The 19,202-nt window shown below is 37.7% G+C and overlaps 1 protein-coding gene and 1 pseudogene across 1 annotated transcript in view; one reads left to right on the top strand and one right to left on the bottom strand.

Moving 5' to 3' along the window:
- The window catches only part of LOC144455433 (short coiled-coil protein B pseudogene), a 47,653-nt pseudogene extending 30,813 nt beyond the window's left edge, over positions 1 to 16,840 (top strand).
- Positions 16,841 to 16,922: 82 nt separating this feature from the next.
- The window catches only part of LOC110222608 (uncharacterized), an 89,885-nt gene continuing 87,605 nt past the window's right edge, over positions 16,923 to 19,202 (bottom strand). The window contains 1 exon segment of the mRNA XM_021007690.1: positions 16,923 to 17,441. Coding sequence (XP_020863349.1) covers positions 16,923 to 17,441 — 519 coding nt within the window.

Genomic DNA, 19,202 nt, shown 5'->3' with positions numbered 1-19,202 from the left:
TGAGCAAAGTTATCGCCATTGTTAAATCTGTCAGGTAATTTTGTGTGATTTTAACTTATATGTGGGAGAAACCTTGTTTGTGGAAAGCTGCATTTAGTTTTACCAAGTGAAATGTTTATCTTTACTCAACAGACACAGGAGAATATAGTATTTTCTATGCATTTCACATCAGCTGCCACAGCCTGTGTGGATATTGTATGCTGTAGAATATTGTTTGTGAAAATCTGCCTGTTCTTTTCTTAGGTTATCATCAAGAACATAGGATCATGGATTTTAAGATGGAAGGGGCCTCAGAGGCCATGGAGTCTAACCTCCTAATTTTATATTTGTGGAATATAGACAGACCTAGAGAAGTTAAGCAACTTGGCCTAGAGTCATAAAGCTAGTAAGAGGCTGTAATGGGATTTGAACTCATTTCCCTGACACCAAATCCCACAATCTATCTATTATGCCATTCTGCCTTTTGATCTTTGATTCATGCATAGACCTCAGTATACCTGATAAATGAACAATTTCATAAATATTTATAGAGATGAGAATGTATATATAAATGCAGAAATCTTTTCGGTCATCTTTTTTTGAGGGGATTTAGTCGAGTAAGTAAATTGCTTTTTCCCCTAATTTTTTAAATTTGTTTCTCCTTGGAGAATATCTCAAAAATCTAATCCCAGGGTACCTTTAAAATTATGTCACCTCCCATACATTTCTTCTGTTTGAAAAGGGTCAAATCCAGCCATTTTCCTAGACATCATCAATATTTAGTGAAGGTACCTCACATGATCTATTAGGTTACATTTGAAGGTAGTAGAATCCAGTGGTAATGGTTCTACCATTAACTGATGATGAAAAGACAGCATCACCAGAACACTGGAAGTTCTGTTCCAATTCATGTGTATTTGTTGTCCTCCTAGTTTGGTTTATAAATTAATTGAAAATGGTTTAGTTGAGCAGGTTCTCTGAAGGCTTTCTCTCCTGAATTTCATTCCACTCAAAACCATACTGCCCTTGGCTAACATATCTCTGATTTGGCACAGAAATCAAGTGATTGCTAGACTCATACTTGAAATCTTTTCCACTTGGCAAAATCTGCCCAAGCTTGCAGTCCATTGGCATAATTTGATAATGAATGTGGAATAATGTATTTGTAACATGCAAAACATGCTATGGTACTTTACTTTTTGGTTATTAAATTATGACACATAACTATTTAATACAAAGTGCATAAAATATTTATAAATGCTGTGTTGCAGTGGAAAGAGCACAGGACTCCCAACCAAACCAAGCCAAACCAAACAAAAAACAAAGTTCGGTTTTTATCTCTTATTTAGCTGGTGGCCTAGCGAATCAACCCTTCGCACGTTGTTTGAGGCTACATTATGAAAATCCTGTGCAATATCTATCCCCTGCATCCCTCTTCCCCACAACTATTCATGTAGATTAGGTTAGTTAATTCCTTAATAGATAACTAAACTTTAATCTCTAAGACTTGAATGGAAGGGGGGGGGGGCTAAACTTCAAGCTTTGACAATTTCTTCATGGCCTCATGCTGTTAACTGGTTTCTTTTCACTTAAGGGTCTAAAAAACTTCAGGGCCCTTTAGACTTGGTGGATGTCCCAAGGTTAAATGAGTGACCAAATCTTGCCCCGATGATCAGATGCAACACTTTTGGATATGAGGACTATGTCTACCTGACCTGAGCACAGTATTGTTTTTGAGTATCTTTCTATTTTAAGACTAAGTCAACTTTCTGTAGTTGTTGAATGACCTATGAGAACTTTATTTCATTCCAATATCCGACCTAAACTACTTGAAACTAGCACATGCTAGCCTGGTACATGATAGAGTGTAGAGCTTCAAGCTTCAGTGATGAATGCTAAAAGTGACTGTTGAGGCACCCAAGCTACAGAAGCGTTTTAACCTCTGGCTTTTCCCCCCCTCTAACATCAGAGGTTCAGTGCTTCCTTACATTATCTCTATTTCTATAGCAGCTGCTACATCCACTTCTATTTAACTTTTACCTCTACTGAAGTTCTGAACTAGCAACAGGTTCAGGTCAGTCCTTGGTAGTTTAGGTTTGACATTAGAACAAAATGAGAGACTGAAAGCTCATTGAAAGTTAAAGAAGATTTGCTTACCCATAGCAGAAGGATATTCAACAAGGATAGACATTGAGAACTCCTGAAGCTAATTGAGCTGAGTGAATCCTTTTTAGTGATCCACCAGGCAACTATATGAGAACCATACAACTCAATGTGGCTTTTTTGGACTCCGCCCTGACAAGGAAGTGAGGTCAGCAGTCTGAGCCCTTATTCTCCTGAACCTATTCTGGGGGAAAAACATAACAAAACAAAAAACTAGCCTAACGTGCATGGGGGAAGGGGTAAAATATTGCTCTCATTTTGGACATTCTGCTCTCTTCTCTATTCTACCTATGTTTATTCTCTGCCCATCCCCACCGGTCTCTTTTCCATTCTCTTCAGATTCTATATAAAATATTTGGAATTTTATGGACTCTAGTATTCCATTAGGTCTACAATTTTATTGATAAAAGTATTTCTACTAATGGCGCAGGTTGCAACTTGTCTGTGCCTGCCCATCCTGTGAAACTGCTATCCATATCCTCCTATAAGTTCATCACAAGTATTCCACTCACTATATTGGGGCTGACCTCAAGTTCTTCTGATACTGTGAGGATGCCAATACAGAATATGGGCTATCCATCAGTTGTCCCTTACTCTTCATTATGTGACCAGCCCATCCTCCCCACTTCCCCCACAACTTCCCTGTATAAAACCTCATGTATAATTACTTCAAGCTGCTCACATCCATCATATGCCTCTCCATTACCCTTAGGATAATCTTTAATTTTAATTCTTCAGAAACTTTAGTTTTCTATGCCTCCCAGACAGACAAACTCAATGCTTCATCAGGGAATGGAGATGACCCTAGATTCTCAAAGGCTATGAGAGTGAGGCACAACCTCTTGCAGGTTCAGCCATGATGGAGAGACTTCACATATAGTTTCAGCATCAGACAGTTTTTTCTTTTTTTTTTTCCAAGGAAAAGACTCATACCCTGTAAAGGTAAAAATTTCATGAGGAATTCCTTGGCTATGGTAAATCTTCTGAAGAACACCACCAAAAAATTAAAGTCATTTCCTTCTTTCCATGGGTTATATTGATAGATCAAAGCATATAGGGAGTAACATGCAGATCTTTAACTTTTCTAAGCTAGGAATTCTGACCTCTTTTACATTATGTACCCTTTTGGCAATTTCTGCTTCTCAGAGTAATTTTTAAAGATAATTAAAGAAAATGTTAAAATCCAAAGGTTAATGAAAACAATGATGTAATTAGTTTTCGCATCCAATTTCATGGGCCCTTTCAAATCTCTCCATGGACTCTTGGTCCATGGAACTCAGGTTAAGAAATTCTGTTCTAGGCTACATTGTCTTGTTTGCTTTTTTTTAATGTTAGAGTACTTTTGGGGCAGCGAGGAGGTGCAGTGGATAGAGCCCCAACCCTGGAGGCAGGAAGATGTGAGTTCAAATCAGGCCTCAGACACAATGCTTACTAGCTGTGTGACCCTGGGCAAGTCACTTAACCCCAATTGCTTCATCAAAAAAAAATGTTAGAGTGCTTTTCTTGAATGTTCATGGGCTTCTTTTTGGTCAGTTAGTTTTATTTTCTACAGTTATTGTTGCTTTGTTTTATTTTTGTTTTGTGGTTTTTTTATGATTTTTTTTTTTGCTTAGTTTTCAACTTTTAACACTACAGCCATTCTTGAAGCCTATGCAGGTATATGTGTATATTCATGATATCTGCATGTTTTAGCATCATAGCTAATATCCCTCAACTGGAAAATGTTTATTAACAGTCAACACATTAGGATATTGTACCTTCTGGTCTCAACTAATTGGTTTGTTTATTTAGCTGATGGCTATTGCCTTCATTAAGTTCTATTAGGTTGTCAGAAATTAAGCTTCTGAAAATGATAAGTTATGTTTTACTTTTAACACTGTTTGGATGTGTGAAGGGACCCTAATGAGGCTGCATGAAACATATTATTAGGTTAAGGAAATAAGTACCCACAGAAGCACAACCTACTCATCATTAACAATTTCACCTACAGGAAGAAAAGTCCTGTAGGGACTAGCATGATTGAAGGCAGCACAGTGGATAGAGAGGGTAGTTGTGGAGTTAGGAAGATTCACCTTCACAAGTTCAAATCTGCTCTCTGATTTTTTATGTTACTAGCTGTGTGATTCTATGCAAGTCACTTAACTCTTTTTACCTCAGTTTCCTCATCTGTAAAATGAGCTGGAGAAGGAAATAGCAAACCACTGCAGTATCTTTGCCAGGAAAACCCATAATAGGGTCACGAAGTGTCAAAGAAGACTGAACAATAACAAAATCACGAAATTATTCTCACATTTCTTATTCTGAACAACACATTCATCCTTAGGTTGAATTAGTGATGTAACACTGGCAGGCATAAAAATATTAAAAAATACAATTAGTTTTGTTTGTTTGTTTGTTGGAGGTTTTTTTTGAGGGGAAGGTGGGCCTGGACAAGTGATTTCATTGTTATAATGAAGCCCAAGTATGACAAGTTCATTTACCAAAGCACATCAGCAACTTTTCAATAACATACTCTTAGAGAGTTGGAAGAAAGAAATATTGTAGAGAAAGAAATGGTAAGATTGAGTAACACTTTGGGTAAGTCGGGGTGCAGGCTAGTGAGAAGTCTAGGGTAACAGGTATTGTGGGACTGGAAGGATGGTACTGTACTTGACAGAGATCAGGAAAGATTTTTTGGGGAAAATCATGTAATCCCAACCCATCCTATTCTTCCTGTGCTACTCATTCTTTCCTCCTCACACCCCACTCCTGGGGAAGGAGCGGCAGGGAGTTTGTATGTCTATGTGGGGAAAGGGCTTATTCAGTGCACTGTAGTGAAAGGCTCCTATAGCCGCTGCAAGGTGGAATGGAGACACAGGAAATTTTGCCTAAAGCACCTGCTTGCATTATAACCTGAGGTTGGGGAGAGTATGACCATTTTCGTACCTTTCCACTTGATTATCATTCTTTTTTTTGGGAGGGGGGCCGGTGTTAATTCGCAGCTTCCTCCAATGTTATTCTATGACTCTGCATTTTGGAGGCCACTGGGCTAGCAGACAAAGAGATAAAGTGATATGCTAGTGGCCATCTGTCTAATTTATATCAGACTCAGAGTTTGAACCAAAGCTTTTCCATTTCTATGTCTGGCTCTCTAGCCACTACACTAAACTACCTCTCTCACTCAGGGTAATAATTGCTTCAAATATCTAAGAGCATAATTTGCCTACCTTCAGATAAGACATGATTTCTAAAATATTTCAGAAGCTTTATTGGTGTCCATTAGGATTTTCCCAAGTGTCACTTATGAAATAATTTTTTGTGCTGTTGTTTTTAACAAAATATAAATGTGCGTGTATATATGTATAATAATGATGGCAACCAAAGTCAGTGTAATTTTTTTTTTTTTAGTTTTCATTAACCTAGGATTGGGTAGTCAAAAGAAACCCTGAGATTTATAATTCACAGTGGAGTTCAGCATTTCCAGCTCTGTTGCTTACCAGCTATGAGATTTGGGGCATGTTACTTTTCCTTGTTAGGCTCTCCTTTTTTTCCTCTGTGAGATGAGAGGAATCAGCTAAATGATCTTTGAGACCTCTTCCACCTCTCTTATTCCAGGCTTCTCTAAGGCTTTTTGATTAGCAAAGAAGGGCTCCCTACCTGTTCCTGGGTAATCAAGCTTTCAGTTCTCCCCAACCCTACCCCACTGGCCAGTGAGGAGAGAAATGATGAAGCTTTTCAAAGATGCAAGCAATGCTCAAGGCTTTGGGTCAAACTGGCTCATTAAGAACCATTTGTTGCCTATTGTCCTGATTGCACATCCCCAGAAGCAAGGCTGAAAATGAAGTCTCCTGTGTTTGCTTCTCTCTAATTACAGCAGAGCCCCAGCTATTAGAAGGCCTATACTAGATATCTATAGACTTTTCACAGCCCTTTTGTGTGAGGAATAAGAGTCTGGGATGAATTGAGTGACTTATTCTGAGAGACAGTGCTGCTTAGTGGCATTAAGTAAATGTACACACACACACACACACCCCTATACATAGCTATATACACACATATACAGTTATCCCTTCCACATCACAACTTTCCCCATTGTGGTTTCAATATATCAAGGTTCAGCATAAGAAATTAAATGAGATTTGGGGAGTTTTGAGGAAGCTGCAGATGACACTTGCAGGCCAACAGAAGACACAGAGCCTATGACCAAATAGTTAACCCAAATTTTACAATAAGGTACTGTAATCATCCCATAAAACAAAAAGAAAAAAAATTCGGACTTCTCTGTTATGAAGGGAGGGCCCCAAAATTTTGCATGTATTTTCCAGATCATGGGGCACTGTGCCCTAATCCCACAAAGTGGAAAGGATAATTGTATATCCATATTCATGTACACATATATACTTGTATAATACATGTGTTGTAGATATAACTATATATTACACACAAAATTATATATGTGTGTGTGTGTGTGTGTATGTACAGATATAGATATCTATATCTACTTGTCTGTCTATCTACCTATCTATCTATACGTGCATATCCCCAAATATATACACTGTTCCAAAGTAGCATCCCAATATTGATTTACCAGCAAGTTACCATTGGATAGAGGAACAATTTGTAATCATTGTTATCACTTGGCAAATCTCTTCCATGTAATAAAGTTTACCCTGGAAAAAGTCAAGTACCCTGAGAGGAAAGCAGGGGTGCTCTGGCCCAAGGGGACAGACTGAGTTCAAACTGCATGCTAATTCCTGCTGAGTAGTCCATTTAAGTGGTAATAAGGCAGCAGCATTGCCTCTGGGTCTAGATGTTCAAAGCCCATTAAGGATGTTATTCAGCTAGCCAGATGTCAGCACTTCTACCTGTACTCTCATATCCAAATCTGAATTTGAGTTGCTGTGTCATAAGTACTCCAGAGCTACATCTATCTTTAGTCTATAGAAGGCTTTGTAAGTCAGAATGTGGAAAATCCAGACCCAGGGTTTTTCCTTAAAGGAAATGGCAAATTATTTATCCTGAAGGTTTCTGTCATTCTGAGGTTTTATTTTCTTTCTGATGCCAAAATCACTACCACCTTTTTGTTTTTACCTACATGAGAAATGCAGAAAATCAAGGAGCATTGATTCTCAATCAACAATATTGATTTATTGAAGAGAATGTCTTTGCTTCCTCAGTTCTTAACAGTTTGAAATCTTATAATAACAAAGTGGACTGAAAAGTTGGTGAAACTATCTCCTGGGATCTTGAGCAGAGTCAAAAGTCAGATTTTTTTTTACTCTTGAATATCCTATTGAATATTATCTCATATGCTCACGAAAAGACATGGAATAATCAGAAAAAAAAATTGACCAGGCCATTCTACAAAAGTAGGCCAGCAAATCTCCAATGCAGCCAAATCACTGGGTTGTCATTGTTGTACATCTTGGTAATCCCTGTCCCATACTCCAAAAGTAGCCTCATGGGGCCTTGGCAAAATTTCAGACTGTCCTCAGGTATAAATCATTCCCTCCACATATCTGGACCTCTAGATTTAGGGAATTAGGACTCCCTTGATGTGCCCTTTCTGAGCCTATTCTTGTTCTAGAGTCAATCCCAGTGGAACACAAGCTTTGGTAGGCACAGTCAGTTTTGCTGTAATGCATGTTTTGAAAATAAGAATTTGTCCCAATGGGACTGATACATTAAACAACACCTTAATTAGAATTAGAATTTTGAGTTTGATTCTTAAGGATTTTTTTCCGTGAGAAATAGTGAGAATGCAGAAACTGCAAGTTTTCACTTTGCCTCCCTCACAAGCTATGACACTTCAAATTACAACTGCCACAATCTAATTTTGGGTCTTTTTTCCCCCCAGGCAAAGTGCCGTATTTATTACATATCTCCTAGAGTGATAAGAGGAGTGGGTAGAGGAGGAGTGCTCTGAAATACCCTAGCCCCACCTGCACCCTCACCTCCTTGCTCCACAGCCTCTAGCCTGAGGGCTGGAGTTGCAGATAGGCCCAGGCTGAGCACCAGCCTGAAGCTATGGAGGTGGCCACTCTATGTTGTAGTATTTATGCATTTTAACTGTTTCAGATATGTGTGTGTGTAATACTGTGCTTTTTAAAAATTTACCTTCCTATCTTTTTATCTATTGTGTCACTGTTGCAGTTGTTGAGGGTGCCCTTATCTCATTATCCTCATAATTTCTGTAGATTTTACTGCTTACACAACTCAATGCTTTGGGGGAACACATATGTCTAAATTTATAACAGAACTGACTGGATCATCAAACTGGAAATACTTGGAGTATGGCCCTGTATGTCAATACCTATCTTCTAAGGACCAGCCTGGCTATGTTCAGTGATACTCATTGGCAGTTTAGCCAAATAGCTATGAATTTTTCTCCAAGGCTATCTACGGAATCATGGAGCAGATATGATTTGCATAGAGGGAGAAATCATTCAAATCCATGAAAGCAAGACTCTTTAAATCCCTGAAGCATAAATTATGTTGATCAACTAGAAGAAATTATAGAGGCAGTATGGCCTATGGATGAAGTCCTGGCCTTGGAGTGAGGAAGCCAACCTGATATGTACTGGTTGTGAGACCTTGGAAAAGGCATTATCTTTTCTGAATATCTACATTTAAAGGGGAATAATAATAGCTCTAGTGCAGCCCTAAGGGGTTGTTCTGAGATAGTGTACACAAAGTGTTTGGCAAACAGAGCTATATAATGAGATTACTATTACATCTCCTTATAATGATCTTATACTCCTAACATCTCACAATGACTTCTTAACCCTTAGATATTCTCAGCACTACTCATCTTTTTCCCCCCACTGGCTAAAAGATCATAAAGCAAAATTGCTATTTGAAAGGTAGCTCAAATTGAACTTGTTATATGATTAAATAGAAAAACAAGCCATACATAATAGAAATCTGAAGTTTCATGGACAACCTTCATTTCCTATTCTTCCATGCATATGCCAATGCACATTTTATTTAATGTTTGTTAAGTTCATACTGAAAAAAATTTTTTAAAAAAGGTGACTGCATAAAGTAGGGATTTAACCTGTGATTTCACTAGTATTGGGTACTCTCATGTGAGCAAACTCCTTCTGCTAAGGCAAGTAAGCATCTGCTCTGGAACTTAGTCTTAATGTGTTGTGGAGACCGCAGGCTCCAGAGCACTGAAAGGTTTAAATTATTTGTCCAGATTCACACAATCAGTATGTGCTAGAGCCAGAACTTTGACTCAGGTCTTTGTTACCATCTATGCTGTCTGCTTAGTCTAGGAAATTCAGTATACTCAAATCATCACATGTTTATTAAGTATAGAAGGAAGCTAAGTGGCTGAATGAATAGATCACCAGACCTGGACTAAGGAAGGTCTGAATTCAAATCCAGCCTCAGAAACTTACTAGCTGAGTGACCTTGGCAAGCTACTAAATCTATCTGCTCAGTTTCCTCATCTGTAAAATGGGAATAATAATAATAGCACCTGCCATCCAGAGTTGCTGTAAGGTTCAATGAGCTTTGCAGACCTTAAAGTGCTATATAAATGCTAGGGAACACAATGACAAAAATCACCAAATCCCCTGCTGTCAAGAAGATTGTAGTCTACTCATTGAGGGAATTTAATACATAGAAAGAGAAATAAATACAAAGGAATTTGAGTTGGGAAGAAGCCTTATCAATCAAGTAGTGTCAGAGCAGGAAAGTCTTCATGGAAGAAATGACATCTGAGCTACTGCTTTGAAAATAGGCAAGGATTCTGAAAGGGTCCAAAGGAGGAGGGAAGGAATTCCAGGCATGGGCTTGAGAGTTTCAAGTTCATGAAACAGTTATCAGTTAAGCTTGTGTGCAGTTCATAGTATACGAAGGGGAGCAATTTTGAGATAAGAATAGAAAGTTACTAGATTTTGGAAGGCCTTCTCTGGCAAGTTGAAGAGTTCGCATTTTATTTTAGGGGCAAAAGGAAGGCACTGAAGTATTTGTTTGTTTTAAGTAATAATAAAAATAGTAACTAATATTTAGATGATGCTTTAAAGTTTGCAAAGAACTTTACACATATCTCATTCAATCCTCATTTCACAGATGAGGAAACTGAAGCAAATAGAAGTTATGTGACTTGCTCAAGGTCATTCAGAAATAAGTGTATAAGCTAGAATTTGGACTTATGCCTTTCTGACTCTAAGTCTAAAACTCTATCCAGTATAAGACCTAGATGCCCGCTGGCAAAGTCACATCATTCAATCTATGCCTTAGGAATATTATTTGGACAGCTGTGTGGAGGATATACTGGAAAGAAGAGTGGAAAGAGGCAGGGACATCAGATAAAAAGCAATTCCAGTGGCTTACACAAGACATTTTGGTGGCCTGAACTAGGGTGGTGGCTTTTTGAGTGGAGAGAAGACAAATGAGTGAGATAGATGCTAAAGGGTAGAATCAACAAAATTCAGTAACTGATTGTATGTGGAGTTGAAATAGAGAAGGAGACCAGAAGGACTAAAAATGGGAGATTCGGATATCTAGAAGGATGGTACTGACTTCAACAGAAAAAAAAAAAAAAAGAAAGTTTATCAGAATGTTGGATTTAGGGGAAAATATGATGAGTGCTATATGGAACATATTGAACTTGAGATATCAGTAAGACATCAAGTTGATCACATATTTTGAACTAGAAAGGACTCAAAAGCTACCTAATCCGACCTCTACATTTTTCTGATGAGGAAATTGAGACCCCCAGAGGGTATTTTTCTTGCCAAAGTTCACAAAGGGAACAAGTGTGAGAGGTAGAATTTGAAGCAGGATTCTCTTGCTCAAAATCTGGCACTTTTTCCAGTTTCATGTTGTCAGATATGTAACATGAGTTCTGGAAAGAGAAAAATCAGGGCTAGATATATGAGGCCCATGGGGGCTAAAGAGATTTCCAAGGGCGAAGGAATAGAATACAAAAGAAGATACTTCAGCATGATTATTTAAGTGACTGCAATATTTGTTAAACATATATTATTTTAAAGTCTCTATAGGGACATATGTATGAAAATCAATGTAGCCCCTGCCTTCAAGGGGTTTATAATCCAATGGGAGGGGAATGATATATATACACACTATATATGTATATATGTGTGAGTGTGTGCGTATGTATATATATATATACACACACATATATTTATATAACTTGTGTGTACATGTTTTATATATATACATACATATATGTATATTTATGCATATACGTATATACATCTTTGTATATTTACATATATGTGTGTACTTGCACGCGCAAGTGTGTGTGTGTGTGTGTGTAAAGAGAGAGAGAAAGAGAGAGAGAGAGAGAGAGAGAGAGAGAGAGAGAGAGAGAGAGAGAGAGAGAGAGATGGGGGCAAAAGGAAGATTCAATAAAGCAATACTAGAAAACTCAGTTGGAAGAAACCGCTTTCAGCTTTAGAGATATGGAAGACTTTGGAGAGATTATACCTCGCTGAGATGTTCTTGGAGGAAGATTCCTGAGGGATGGAGATAAAGAATAAATGTGTTTTGTGCATGTGGGACACCTTATATCAAAATACCAAAGCAAAACAGGGCAGTAAGAGATTAAAAAAGAGCCAATAGTTCAATTTGACTAAAATATGAGTTACATGAAGAGGAGAAATGTGAAATAAAGCAAGAAATATTGCCCAAAGAGATTGTACAGAGACTTAGATGCCATGCTAAGGAATTAATTTTATCCTATAATTAGGAATTAGAAAATCCTATATTTTTATTGTTATTGTTGTTTGCACAGGTGCGTGATATGGTAAATACAATGCATTTGTAAGAATACATGCATTTTGCAAACCCTGAAAGAAAGATTAGAGCAGTAGTTCTCAAACATTTTGGTATCAGGACCACTTCACACTCTATTATTTTTTCCTATTTATCATCTCCCTGCACATTTGTTTTTTACTTTTCATATAAAGTAATTTAGTATTGTATTTTCCTCAGTTAAATGTAAAAGCAATTTTTAACATTCATTTTAAAAATTTTGAATTCCAAATTCTGTCCCTTCCTCCTTCCACACTCCCCCCATTGAGAAGTCAAAGAATTCAACATAGGTTATATATGTGAAGTCATGCAAAACATTAACATAATAGTCATTTTGTAAAAGAAAACAGACCAAGAAAAAAAAACCTCAAGAAAAATAAGAAGGTTAAAAAAGTATGTTTCAAACTATATTCAGACACCATCAGTTCTGTCTCTAGGAATGGATAGTATTTTTCATCATAAGCCCATCAGAGTTATCTCAGATCATTGTGTTGCTGAGAATAGTTAAGTCATCCACAGTTGATCATGTCATAACATGGCTGTTACTTTGTACCCTGTAAGTCTTTCCAAGTTTCGTTTCTCTTTTTTTTTTCTGAGAGCATCCTGTTCATCATTTCTTGTAGCACAATAGTATTCCATCATAATCACATAATCACAATTTGTTAAGCCACAAGCCAATTTATGGGCATTCCCTCAATTTCCAATTCTTTGCCACAGAAAATAGCTGCTACAGATATTTTTGTAAGTACTCTTCACTTTTTTGTTTTTTATTTCTTTTGGGATACAGGCTTAGTAGTGATATTGTCAGGTAAAAGGCCCTTTGGGCCTTTTTATACTCCTTTAGGCATAGTTCAAACTGATCTACAAAATGGTTGAATCCATTCACAACCACACCAATAATGCATTAATGTTTGTTCATTTTTCCCACATCCTCTGCAACGTTTGTCATTTTCCTTTTCTGTCCTATAAGCTGACCTAATAGGTATGAGGTAGTACCTCAGAATTGTTTTAATTTGCATTTCTCTAATCAATAGTGAGTCAGTGCAATTTTTCTTACGGTTATACATAGCTTTGATTACTTCATCTGAAAACTGTTCATATCTTTTGATCATTTATCAATTGGGGAATGGCTCTTATTTTTATGAATTTGACTCCATTATCTATATATTTGAGAAATTGGGCCTTTATCAGAAAAACTTGCTTCAAATTTTTTTTCACCATTACTATTACTAACTGTATTTCCTTCATCCTGTTCCTGTCTCCATTACTGTCTCCCTCTCCTTTCACCCTGTCCCTCTTCAAAAGTGTTTTGCTTCTGACTACCCTGTGCCCCAATCTGCCCTCCCTTCTATCAATGCCCCCCCACTTCTCTTACCCCCTTCCCTTCCTCCTGTCCTATAGGGTAAAATATATTTCTATACCCAATTGAGTGTGTATGTTTTTTTTCCTCTTTGAGCCAATTGTGATGAAAGTAAAGTTCACTCACTTCCCCTTACCTCCCCCTTCTTTCCCTCTACTGTAAATGCTTTTTCTTGCCTCTTTTATGTGAGATAATTTGTTCCATTCTACCTCTCCCTTTCTTCTAGTACATTCCTTTCTCACCTCTTAATTTTATTTTCCTTAGAAATCATCCCTTCATATTCAACTCACACCTATGCCTTCTGTAGCTTGGATATCTTGGGAACATGGTATGCCATTGACAGCAATAAAGAAATTGAAAGGAAGGGAAAGTTTTGGAGGTAAAAATGATGAGTTCTGTTTTGTATTTGTTGAGCTTAAATTGCTAGTGCAACACCAAGATGAAGATGTTCAATAGGCAGTTAGAAATTGTGGCTCAGAATTTTTTTTAAGGAGATCTCTGCAATGAAATGACATTGAAACCTCTAATAGTTTAGTTTATATTTAGAGAAGAGGGCTCTGCTGAGCTTTGGATATCATTCATACTTAGTCTGAAGGAAAAAGAAGGGCAAAAAATGACTGAAAGGAGATGTGAAAATTATGAACTTTTCTCCTTTTTCAAATATTGAACCTCCATTTGCCATATAAGTATTTTAAATGTCTATTTTTATGCATAATATCTATAGAAAATGGTTTACTCTTTTAATTGGTTAGAAAAGTAGCTTGTAAATAATTTTAGAGGGAAGTCAAACATGATGAGATCATTGATCCTGCATGGAGAAAAAGGCTTTTAAAATGTGGTAGGTTGGCTTCTGTACAATAATAATGTTTTGTCCTGCATATAAGCCAGGGAATTGACTAGATGACCTCTCAAGGTCCCTCTGAGTCCTAAGATTCTAGGATTCTATTTGTATTCTAGAAAATATGCATGAATATGGGAATGAAAGTGTTTATGCCCTCAGGTTGTCTTCTGCATTTATAAAAACAAAGCATAGATAACAAAAGACGTCAGGGAATGAATACAATGGAAAAAAGAGAAAAGATGAAAGAACAGGTAAGAACAAAGAAATAGAAGGAAAAAAAATACCACTGAATGGCAACTTTAATCAAAAGGGAAAATCCTAAGTTTCCAAATGACAGCCGTGATTATTCTCTGAAATAGAAAAGAAACATCATAACATACTTGTCTAAATATCTCCAAAGGGAACAGGGAGGAAGATGACATATTTAATCACAAACTACCAGTATCTTTTAGAATCACTATCTCCTTTTGTTAGTCCTTTCATTTTTAACACAAAGAAGTAATGATTTTTTTCCAACTTAGAGAGCAGAACCATCACAGTCTGCTTTTAATAACTTTATTTATACTATTATTCTACAAGGGTATATGACATGCTATAGACTTTCCCTACTTTTGTCAAGGCATACAGCTATCCTTCCTCTTCCTAGAAGATGATCTTCATGGCTCATTGTAGCCAAAACAGTTTATCACGTGGTGGCCCATCTTCTGGTAAAGAACTTTGCCAAATTTACCTAGACTGGTCTTAGAAACTGTCAATCATTAACAAACTCATGCTTAAAGTTTGATAAATCTCTTACTTGGAACAGCCTTTGTTCTGTTTTCCTTTGTGTTCTACTAGGATATCCTGAGAGAACTCATAATCACTTTTCATTATGAGGTATCAAATAGGACTTCAGTATATAACACCAGAGACTTAACTATTTTTGGAGTGTGCCGAAGAACAACTCATTTAGTCAACACCACAGCAGAACAATCTCTCCCCACAATCCCTTTTCATCTGGAAAGAGCCAAGCATTTCCAAAACTCAAAAAAAGGAAAGTTCAAAGTCATACTGTTGAAAGGAAAACTCATTGTTTGGGCTTCCACACTGATTGATGAGGCAAAACTCAGGACAAAGAGAATTAAAAGGGTTTTTATTATAAGTAAGTCAATGTAGCAACACATTGATAATGTGATCACTGAGATCAGCAATAGCTTCAAGGTAGGGACAGCTTTTGTAAGTGACCTTATGTTGATCCAGATAACCTCAGTTAAAGAAGTGGGGCCCCTGAATCTCACTTCCTCCCCAAGGTAGCAAGACTGACAGTTTGCAGGTAGGGGTATGGAGGAAGAGCAGGTGATATAAAAACTACAGACTTGGTGTCTCCTTCCCCACCAGAGCTTCCCCTTGATAAAGAAGGCTGAGAACAATGGGTAATTGAGTCACCATAGCTTTTAACAATACCACCATGCTAGATCTATGCCCCTCCCCCAAAATGGAAGGCTTCATTTAGGCCATTTCCTCTATTACTATATTATATTACTATATTAACCTTTAATTTGAAAAGGAAAAGGAGAAAATTTTTTTCCCCAAGCATTTCACCCTACCTGCCACTAAAATGAACTGTGAGGTTACCCTGACTAGTCCCAGACCAGGTCAAGTCAACTTTATTGGAGGTAATTGAACAAAACTAGAACTCTGAAAGGAAACTCCCAAGGTGGATATTTGAGATAATTCCCTCTACACTTCAAACAGGGAAGTGTCAAAGGGGTCCACACTCCCTGCCTCACTAGTTACAGGCTGGCCTCACTCTTCCCAGAGAATCAAACCATCTATTAAACAACAGATCTTCTTGGGACTCTGGAAGAAACTTGCAAAGTAATGATACTACAAGCTAACCTCTCTCACAAAATATCTATAAGAATTCACTAAGTGTCTGCTACATACCAGACATTGTGCTAAGCTCTAGGGACACAAATAAAGGCAAAGATAGCCCCAGACCTAAAAGAGCATACAATCTAATGTGAGGAAACAATATGCAAATCACTACCTACAAACAAGATACATATGGGATAAACTGGAAAAAAATCTCAAATGGGAAAGCACCAACATTAAGGAGGCTTAACACAGGCTTCCACAAGACCTTGAATTGCAAGCGCTCTCCCCAAACAAGGCTACCTTCACCTCCATCAACCACTAGACATGGTCATTCATAGCCCAGACACCATAAGATGTTCATCTACTTTCTTAGGGATTCTTAACCTTTTTTTGAGTGTGTCGTGGATACCATAGGAAACATAGAGAGGCTGGTGACCTTCTTCTCAAAATAGTGTATTTAGAGGCATAAAAATAAAATGCATAGTATTACAAAGGAAATCAATTATATTGAGAAGCAATTATTAAAATATTTTAAAAATCAAGTCCTTGAAACCCAGGTTAAGTGCCTGTGAGTGTCCTTCAGGTCTGCATGAGGCATTCCATTTTGGTTACATTGGTTTCCACATCTGGTCTAGTCCCCATTCTGATGTACATGGAAGACAAAGGTACAGGGTCTGGGTGATTAACTTTGTCTTAAGTGAGGCAGCAACAATTGTTCTCTATTCCCTTCAGCATCACCTGATATACTATACTCTCCAGAAGACCCTATAACTCTTGACCTGGTAATATGATTAAGATAAAGATTTTTTTTTTATCTTTTTAGGTGCACCTGTATCCTTATTCCTGGAAACCTGCCACACCACACCTAGTCATCTATCTACTCCAACACTTATTTTTTTTTTATACTGGACATTTTTTTATTGTAGGTGGAGTGCAATAGCTGGACACAGATTAGATGATTCCAATTTTGTTGGCAACATCTAAAGCGTGATAGTCTGGAGCAAGTTGGACAGAGGCCTTCTCTCCATCAGGCCAGATCAGCATGTTAACCTCGGCCACTTCGATGTCACACTGCTTGATCTGATGCTTGTTGGCTTTGACATCCACAATGAAGACCAGAGTGTTATTGTCCTCAGTCTTCTTCATAGAAGACTCAGTGGTCAAGGAAAACTTAATAATGGCATAGTGATCAAACTCGTTCCTGCAAGGGGCACTTTTCAGAGGGTACTTGGGCTGCCGTCAAAGTCTTAGTGTCTTGGGTCGTAGGAATGTGGGGGATGTTTGGATCTTCTTTTCGTGGCTATAAACACCTTTCAACACTGCCTTCTTGGTCTTCAAGGGCTTGGACTTAGCTTCTGTCTTGGGGGAGATAACTGCTTTCTTCTTCGCCTTCAGTGCCAGCAGGGGGAAGACTACTCTAGCACTTCTTAAGTGTAGGTCGCAACCAGGGGCGGGACCCACTGAGAAGCACTGAAGGGGTCAGGGAGTGGAAAAAGTTTTAAAAGCCTTGATCTACCCTATATCTATGCATTTCTAGCTGCTCATCTGTATTGTGAATTCTGTACACACTGCCCTTCTTTCCCAACTACCCAAGGTGAAGCCAAAGATTCAACCATCTTCAGCCTGGGAGCAGCATGACTATCCTAGGTTTCTTCTATTTTTGCTAATCCTAATTGACCAAAAGCAGCAGTGTTGGCCCAACCATACATAATCAATATCCTTAAATCCCCTTCTTCCTAGCTAATGCTGCCTCCAAGCATTAGAAATACTCCTAATGTATCTTCAGTTGTTTTCTTCTTCTCCTGAGCTCTAATGGTTTGTGAAACAGATTCAGTAGAGTACGATTGTCATACTGCATAAAGTTCTACTAGCATTGTCTTCCTCACCCGTGAGGGCCCCATTTTCCCTACAACACTGAAACAATGAATTCTTGAGCAATGGACTCTGTAACCTTCTTGTACCTGTTCAACTTCATATCATAATGATTTATTAAATGAGAAGCTCTGCAGAGAAGTGAGGAAAAACAAAATTTGAAGTAGAGCCAAAAGGAAAACTAAATATGAATTCTAGACATAACCATTGTGCCATTCTGGAAAGATCATTCAATTTCATTGAACCTCAGTTTCCTTAATTGTCAAACATGACGCATAGTAGCAAAAGGGATAGAGATATGGCATTCAAATCAGAAAACAACCCAGTTTTGAACATACGACATCAGGTTCTTTCTGTGACACATGTTAGCTGTGTGATTCTGAACATTTACTTGATTTTCGAGCGTTCCAAGTAATCCTTGAAGTAAAAAAAAAAAGAGAGAAAAAAAGCTTCTTTTCTTGGCAATGAACTTGAAATTTCACTGGTATAGGGAACTCCCTTTACCAATGAAGGTTAACATACCCTCTGCTACTTACAGTCCTAGAGAGTTGCCCAGAGCACTAAGGTTAAGTGACTGCCCAGCTTCATACATCCGTTATGTAACAGAGGCAAAACATAAAACTAGGTCTTACTGACTGTAAGTCTAACTCTCTATCCACCACCATTCACTGTCTATCAATACTATCTTATGAATAAGTAGTTTAGCTCCATTTGATGGAGGGCATTTTTACATTAGAAAGTCATAGGTTTATACCAAAAACGAAGGTTGAAATGAGGACAATATTTATATTAATAACCCGACTTGTTTAATGTTATCACACCTATACATCCTAGGGATATATTGTTTTTTGGTTCTTTTTTTCCTCTATTTCTCAAGTTAACAAAGCCCAAAAACCAAAATTATCTGGTAGTCCACCTTCCTCCGACAAGTATTTCTTATCTTAGTGGGAGTTGGTCCTTGAATGTCATTAGTTACTAGGGCTGAAATCAAAGCACTTCTAGCTTGCTAGTATCAGTTAAAGCCGGTGTTCTGCTGGCATCAGTATCCCTTAGATACTAAAAGAATAAGGAGGAAGGCCTCCAGGGTAGTGGGTAGATCCATGGGTGTGCTGATAATTTTTTTTTAAAAAGCTCTCAAAGAAAAAAAAAATGTGCAAGACAAAATTTCAAGTTTCACCTGCATTAATAACATTTTCTCTATCACTTTCTTAAATTTGGACAATAAAAGAAATACAATAAATCAAACCTTAATTCATCATGTTTGCTGAATTCCAAGGTGTAAATGCTCATACTTAAAATTTAACATTTGGCTCATGGCTACTGACTCTAGTACACCCCTGGCTGGATCCTATATGGAGG

The sequence above is a fragment of the Phascolarctos cinereus genome, unplaced genomic scaffold (genome assembly GCF_003287225.1).
Source record: "Phascolarctos cinereus isolate Bilbo 61053 unplaced genomic scaffold, phaCin_HiC Scaffold_9;HRSCAF=440, whole genome shotgun sequence".
NCBI lineage: Eukaryota > Metazoa > Chordata > Mammalia > Diprotodontia > Phascolarctidae > Phascolarctos > Phascolarctos cinereus.
Note: the sequence above shows the minus strand (reverse complement) of the source record. Positions and strands in the feature narration are given on the sequence as shown.